This window comes from Paramormyrops kingsleyae, chromosome 6 (assembly GCF_048594095.1).
Source record: "Paramormyrops kingsleyae isolate MSU_618 chromosome 6, PKINGS_0.4, whole genome shotgun sequence".
NCBI classification, from domain to species: Eukaryota; Metazoa; Chordata; class Actinopteri; order Osteoglossiformes; family Mormyridae; genus Paramormyrops; species Paramormyrops kingsleyae.
This window is the reverse complement of record NC_132802.1, coordinates 23,637,372-23,645,560: the sequence shown is the minus strand read 5'-3', so window position 1 is coordinate 23,645,560 and position 8,189 is coordinate 23,637,372. Positions and strand designations below refer to the sequence as shown.

Sequence of the window (8,189 nt, the reverse complement as noted above, 5' to 3'; positions counted from 1 at the left end):
CATACACTAACCTGTAATATTTATCTGAGGAAACAAAAACATCATGCAAAAACATGATCATAAATATCTGACCTTATTAAAATCAACATAAACTATATTCTGTGTATTCATCCACATAACCCCAATCATCCATTTTGTCTTATTCATCCCATGAATCCAATATATAGGTTTTTACCAACAACAACAACAACAACAACAATAATAATAATTATGATAATTATAATAAACATATATCAACAGACAAGGCGTTTGAATGTGATGTTAACCAAAGTCAGAAGAGCACATGTTGAAATGAACAGCAAGCAGTGGATGCTGGGAAAGAAGCAAGATTTCTGTCTCTAGTTATGCCTCCTCATCCCCTTCTGCTGCCCGTGATTGTAGTAACTGCTTTTTGGGAAATGGGGTGGACGTAGGAGGAGGGACAGTGACAGCAGGGAGAGACGGAGGGAGCACAGGAACAGTCTTTACAGAAGGACTGTATTACAAAACAGTCAAAGCTCAGCCTTTGTAGAGCAGACATTGATACAGCTTCATATATGGATACAAATCAGGCATCTTTCTGTTTTATAGCAATAAAATTTTTATTCATTTCACAGGCAAGAAAGCTTAATTATAATTCAAAAACTATGACCAAAAGGAATGTATGTAAGTGATCCATATATCTTCTTCATGTCCAATGCTGCAACTGAGTCTGGTGAGAAGCGAAAGGCCTATAGAAAATTTCAGTCTCAGAGTGCCCTCTAGTGATGACTTTCTTCACATCTTTTTAAGTAGGTGTAAAAAAAAACAGACTGGTATTTAATTACCACTTTAACCAAAATAATTTACTATTTCACAGCTACACAACGTGTGACTTTGTAATGTTCCCAATGGTTTAATTGTTGGAATCTGATTTTTTTTTTAAAAACATTTTTTCAGAATTAATGTTTAGTTTAATTCACTTCCGAATCACTTCAGAATCCAAGATGGCTGTGCCCTTTATCAACAGAAGGGAAAGTTGTAGTTTTATCCTGTTTAAGCACTACTTCTCACTTGTGGCTCATTAAATCGGTCGCACACACTATACCGTCCTACTTATCTGTGGAAGTGTTGCTATGGAGTTTTATACGTGAAGCACCGCGCGTAATGTGTTATCAAGTTATATTGCTAACAATGGCTACCAATTAACCGGGCTAGAATTGGATTTCATGATAAGTCGGATTATTTGTCGGATTTAAGGTAGTTCGGGCTAATTGTAAATGAACGAAGATAAAGGCCACTTAAACTGAGGTACCTTAAATCCGACAAGTTGTCCGGCTAAGCAAAAAATCTTGCTTTTTGATATGGGTCCGTTGTATTGCACTTCTGTGGCAGATGGAATGCATCCGACTAGTGTTCAAGATGTCCAATAAACACGTGAAGTGCATATATACAGTGGTACCTCAGTTCTCAAACTCATTAGAACTCAAATTTCTTAAAAGTCGAACCAACCAGTTCGAAAAAAAAATTACCTAGGACTCGATCTGAATCTCAGAACTCAAACCGTGAACGCCGACCTAACATAACTTGTATGCGCATGGAAATGAGTCACGGGGCATGTCTCAGTGGAAACAAAGGGTAAGGCTTCAGTCTCAGCCTCGCATTTGCTGTGATAGCATCTTGCATGTTTACACTAGCTGACTACATATATTTAGACAGTAAAAATACATTTACACAATGATAGACAGTAACAGTAATTAGTATTATATAATAAAATACATGTAAAAATAAAGATTGCTTTATTTTAAATGTGCTTAGATGTGTTTAGTACAGTATATGCTCTTGTTTTATCCTGTTCATTTTCAGAGTGCGAATTACCCCTCCATAATTGGGGGGTACTACCTTCATAATACTTCTATGACCAAAGTGGCGACTGGCCCATAGGGGGCGCTCGGGCCATATAAAAAATATAAAAATATATATATATATTTTAGATGTTTAACATATAATGTTAATAATCTAACATGTATAACAAAACAGTATCTGGGCTATCAGATGAAGTTTCTAAAATGTCCATAAATATGAAATTGTGGAGTGCAGAATCAATACCACTAAAATTAAAATAATAGGCTTATTATTAGCTAGCTACTTTTTTTACGTTGCCCCTATAGCTTTCACTGATAGTAATGTTTTTTTCAGAGCATAACGTTAGATCTTCTTATGCATTAACATTAGCCTAATAACAAACCACACAGGCTAAGTGGCGAAATAATTTCAGAAAGGCACAATTTATTCATGATAAAATGAGAATGAAAACATAGGGAGTTCATCTCCTTGGAAAATGACCATGATCGATTTTACCTCACCAAATAAGCCTGGTTTAAATAGAGAACTTAGCTCATCTTGCTAGTTAACGTAACTATAACGTTTACTATACCGGCCTCAGAAGGACAATGATAAGTAATTCAATTTATAAAGACGTCAGCTTGCATTAGTAGATGAAACACTTAAACGAATAAATGAAGGTTGTAAAATAACACATTTTCAACAGGCTACTTACAGTTACCAATGCACAACGAACAGGTCACTCAATTAGAATGAATGACGCAACCGACTGGCTAACCTGCCTTTAGTGCCGAGGTGGTTAAAATGGTACGGTCCACATTAGGGGTGTTTGAAATCGTTTTACATAAAATTTTCCTACAAGGTATCTTTTTTTTTTTTTTACAACAAACGAAAAATGGTAGTACCCCCCCAAACTGCTATTTTTGTCTCTTTGGGGAGGGGGGTGGGTCTGGGTCTTGATCGGGGGTACAGTACCCCCAGTAATTTGAACCATGTTCATTGTGTTTTAATGCTAAAAAACATATTTAGGTGTAATTTTTTGGGGCCGGGAACCAATTAATTGGTCTTGCCTTATTTCTTATGGGGAAAATTTGATCAGAACTCGAACTTTGTTGGATTCGATCCGGAGTTCTGAAAGGATTAAGTTCGAGTTCTGAGGTACCACTGTATTCCCTTTTTTCTTGAGTCTGTGTGCTCATGCACAATGAAGTACAATTAATATAGATTAGACATGAATGATAATCATGATTAATCGAAATTAATCCACAGCAACCTTATGATTAATCTGATTAAAAAATTTAATTGTTTGACAGCACTTATATATATATATAATTGTCTAAATAAAAGATTCACTAATACCATTGAAAGTGCAGATGGAACTCATGTTCCCATCACTGCAATAAAGTAGTAAATGAAGGAGATTTGTGAATCAATGTCATTAATGTGCAGTTAGTGTCAGAACACTATTACAATTCAAAGCTTTATTTCCTAATGTGTTGTAATTTATGAGCGCTTACCTATGTTCACTTTCAAGACCGCACAAATAATACTAATGCTGGGCAAAATGGCCAGGCTCTGTCCACGACTAACGAATTTATAGAGAATGTACATTGTACGACAAATTTGCACATAGTACGTAATTTTTCTATTCATAGGTTAGATTGAGTCTCATCCTGCTGTACCACACATTGAGTCAGAGGAAGAACACCTCCACCTTGCAGAGCTCAGATATCACAGAGCTCTTAGGGACATCGGTGCAAATAACCATTATTCTAATAAGAAATATAGTAATCATCATTCACAAACACCACGATAATGAAATAAACACAAATTCATTACATTCATGTGCTCTTTATTGCCTGCACATAAAAAGCACGCAAACGTCTTGGTCATTTCATAGGAACTAAGAATCATCCATCTTTTGATGACCACAAAATTCAGTTTTAACCAAGATCGGTGCATGGCTTGGGCAAACCTGGGATTAGTTGGGGGTATGGGGGGTGCCAGACCACTAGGGGCACACTGGAAGGGTTGGAATAGTATTGCACAATCGCCTTGCGCTGTCATCTTGGTGCATGTCATATTCAGCACACAGTGACACGAAATAACGTTATATAAAAAGTTACATGAAAGCAAAATAAATAAAATTAAATAAAAGCAAACCATATAAACAGAAAATGGATAATACTTGATGTGACCCATACACATTGAAAGTGAAATGGTTGTGAGCTGTTTGTTATTAGGATATCGTTAAATATCTGAAGCAAATGAAAGCAACTAATAGTCATGAGTAGGGATGCACCGATCCGATACCTGGATCGGATATCGGTCCCGATCCAGACAAAATATGTGGATCGGCTATCGGCAAGTACGGCCGATCCACGGGGCCGATCCATGTTCTTAGTTGAGCTGCACTGCGGTACGTCACGCGTCCATATCGCGTGCACAGCACGCCGCTAAAATTGAGCAAAGCAGCAGTTCAAAGATGGAGAGACGAAAAGAGTCAGCGATATGGAGGTATTTCACTGTAGCTACACCAGCACGTTCTACAGCTGTTTGTAATATATGCAAAACTGAAGTGTCAAGGGGTGGAAGTAGCACGGCAACATATAATACCACAAATTTAATAAAGCACCTCAGAAAACACCATGTTAAAGAGCATGCCGAGTTTGAACAGGCGACTTCAAGTAAAGGGGCAGGAGGCACGGCGCAACAACAACTGACATTATCTGAATCGCTGCAGAGACGGGAGAAGTACCCAGCAAACAGTGTAAAAGCCACCAAGATTACAGAAAAAATTATGGAGTGTATTGTCTTGGATGGTGAACCATTGTCCCTTGTTGAAAGAACAGGCTTCCGTCGTTTAATTGAATTCCTTGAAAGCAGGTACACCATTCCATCGCGAAAGTATTTCACCGAAACCGCTCTGCCAGAACTGTACAAGAGAGTGCGTGATCACATCGCAAAACAAATAAAAGATGTGACCGCGATGAGCTTCACAACGGATATCTGGAGCTCAGATGTGTGTCCCATATCTCTTTTAAGTTTAACAGTTCACTGGTTGGACACAAGTTGCACTCCTCACAGTGCCATGCTTCAAGCCAAAAACTTTCACGGCTCACACACCGGTGAGACGATTTCGGCTGCCATAAAACAAATGCTTGATCAATGGCGTATTCCTTTGTGTAACGTTCATGTCATCCTTACGGACAACGCAAGGAACATGAAAAGGGCAATGGCCATTTTGGGCGTGCGAAACTTGGGCTGCTTTGCACACACAATACAGCTGGTAGTGGACGAGGGGCTGCTGTCACAACGGAGTGTGAGTGAGGTCCTTGCCTGTTGCCGACAAATTGTGGGGCATTTTAAACATTCGAACCTCGCATATTCACGTCTGCAAGACATTCAAATGCAGATGCAGATGGAGCCTAAACGCCTGCAACAGGATGTAAAAACAAGGTGGAACAGCACCTACATAATGGTCCAAAGCCTTCTGGAACAGAAACGAGCCCTCTGTGCCTACATTGCAGACCATGACGACCTGCCATCAACACTGACAGCCAACCAGTGGGCATTGATGGAAAAAACAAGCATTGTTTTAGCTCCGTTTGAAGAGCTAACCAGGAAGGTGAGCTCATCCACTGCCTCCACAGCAGATGTCATTCCAGCAGTTACTGTCCTGAGGCGCCTCCTGGCCAGAGAAGGTGATGAAGACACGGGCATTAAAACAATGAAAAGAACCCTGCTACAAGCTCTCGAAAGGCGCTTTATAACACTGGAAGACAAACCCCTGTATACCTACTCCACTCTGCTAGATCCTAGATATAAAGACAGGTAAGATTTAAAATTCATCTGTGATAATATAAGCCTATGTTGAATCTTTCATTTACTCTATAACTATAATTATTTTTCTGCAATAAATGTAATATGATGCTGTGTTGAACAGAATATTTTTAAAGTAAAATAATAGCCTTGTTCAACCTAAAATCTGTTTAGTGGCAATTTAGTATGAGGTGTGCATTTTAATCTGTAATTCATATCAGTCTAAGCAATGTATTCTTATCGTTTTAGATACTTTACAAATCCAGACACTGCAAAGTATGCAAAAGAAGCACTACTGAAGGAACTACAAGAAGGAGACTGTAGGACTACGGCCATCACAGCTGAAGCATCTGAAGCTGCAGAGCCACTAGAAAAGGCCCCACGGATGGAGACCGCAGCACCATCAAGCAAGAGCAGCTTGATGAAAGAGTTTGATCAAATTCTTGAGGAATCAGATGATCCTGGTGCTGCAACCAGTTCAGGCCCTGCTGTTGAGCAGCTGCATGCATATTTTGCAGAGAAAACGATTGCTACTTCAGACAACCCATACCAATACTGGGGAGTCAACAGGCAGCGTGTCATGGATCTGGGCGGTTCGGGTACGGGAACGAGGCATGGTGCAGGCACAAAAAGGGTGGACGACCCACTGGCGGCTCCAGGAACAGAAAGGGGGTTTATTAAAGAAAACTGAAAACACTATAAACACAACAAAACCAAAAAGACCGAGAGGGGATTAAACAAGACTAAATAACAAAAACCGAATACACGCAGAACACTGAAAATATCAAAACCATCAACCAACGACAATCATAGACATCATAGACAGAACACATTATAGACAATGAACCACTGGGAAACTGAACAGAAGCAGGAACTAAAATACTAAAGGGGTAACGAGACTAACACAGGGCAGGTGAGACTAATTAACAAAGACCAGGGAAACAGGGCACAGGTGAAACTAAACTCAAAGGAACTAAAAACAGGGAAACTAAGAACTAACCAAGGAAACATAATCCAACACTAGGGAATTAAACAGGTAAAGACACAAGCAGGGGCACAAGGAACAAAACCAAAACCAACTACAAAATCAGACACAAGAAACTCAAATGAAACACTAGGGAGCAAAATACAAAAACAGGAGGTGGGATTCAAACATAGGACAGAAGGGTACACAGACAACCACATGCTCAAACACATTGAGCCACAAGACCAGACCGGTAACAGGGGAGAACAAAGACTAACATGAGAACGGGATGACCAGCAACACCTGCTGGTCAAACGGGGAAGGGACACGGAAGGACAGCAGGGGCTGACCCTGACACAGCGCTTACCTGGTCTTACAGCTGCTGTCACCAAATACTTGTGTGCCCCCTGCACTAGTGTGGAGAGTGAGCGACTGTTTAGCACTGTGTCTGACATCTTGAATGACAAGAGAAACCGACTTACAGCAGAAAGAGCAGAAATGCTTGTTTTCACAAAAAAGAATCCGCCACTCCTGCTGTGCATTGAGGACTCTTAGGGGGGGTTCCTTCAACTGAGGGCCCCGGCCAATTGCTTGGTTTACAATGTTTGATTAATGAATGATGATTCATTATTTAATGTTTTACACTTGTGTATTCTCAGGTGCAGCTGCTACATTTTATTTAAAGTTTCATGGCAGTCAGGTTGAGTGGTGTGAGACTGCACGAAAGGCTACTATGTTGAAGTTAATTGTTTCTTCTGGAGTAAAACTGTATATTTCAGACTACTGTTTGCACAAATACTTGCTTTTACAATTGTTATTAGTGAATGATTGTAGTTAGTTTATCTTTGAAGAAGCTACTTGCTCTGCTTCTGCAGCTATACTTTATTTACATTTTTCAATTTTATTTTTCAAGTTCATTTATTTATTCATAAGTTGTTGTAATAATATATTTATTTTTTGACTGTTGAAGAAGTTCAAGTTGTTTCATTAAGAAATATACATTTGAAATGTGTATATATTTATATTGTTAATAAAATATTGGTTTACAATTTTAAATTACATTTATATGCTATTATTGGCTTTATTTTAGCTTGGGAAGGTAAGTTTAGTTAGAAAAACTAAATTTAAGCCAGGCTAGATGTCTTCTGTATAGTGAGGTGTATGATTTGTAAATTCAATAATGGCATCGGATCGGTATCGGGTATCGACAGATCCACATACACCAAAAAACGGAATCGGTATCGGAGTCAAAAAACCTGAATCGGTGCATCCCTAGTCATGAGGTTTAATTTCTTTATTTCTTGCAGGGTACAAAAACTGCAGAGGAAAACATGACTATCTACTAATACTATCAATCTAAATGTTAACTTGAAACTGTACCATCTGCCAGTAGAGTGACACGTCACAAGGGGATGGAATTTGGACTGGGACCCGTGATGCTGATGTCACAATGTAAACAAACATTTATTATGTTGCATAAACTAAAGCATCACAAACAAAAATTTCAACAGCACAAAGTGGCACAAATGATTGAGACCAGTTTGGTTCAAATCTGAAACATGGGGGGGCAACTTCATGGTGGTGAACTCACCATGTAAAT

General features: G+C 39.1%; 1 protein-coding gene across 1 annotated transcript; it reads left to right on the top strand.

Annotated features, from left to right (window-relative positions):
• The first annotated feature begins 4,121 nt into the window (after positions 1–4,121).
• Positions 4,122–6,924, top strand: LOC140591642 (zinc finger BED domain-containing protein 4-like). Its single transcript, XM_072712910.1, has 2 exons — positions 4,122–5,637; positions 5,875–6,924. Exons 1-2 carry the CDS (start codon positions 4,289–4,291, stop codon positions 6,314–6,316), a joined length of 1,791 nt encoding a protein of 596 aa, XP_072569011.1. The 5' UTR covers positions 4,122–4,288; the 3' UTR covers positions 6,317–6,924.
• Positions 6,925–8,189: the final 1,265 nt, after the last annotated feature.

What these genes read in the sequence shown, in the direction of transcription:
- LOC140591642 (XM_072712910.1), top strand. Translation starts at nt 4,289, where the DNA reads ATGGAGAGACGAAAAGAGTCAGCGATATGGAGGTATTTCACTGTAGCT. An exon ending in GATCCTAGATATAAAGACAG is followed by an intron (nt 5,638 to 5,874) that starts GTAAGATTTAAA and finishes TTATCGTTTTAG; the next exon opens with ATACTTTACAAATCCAGACA.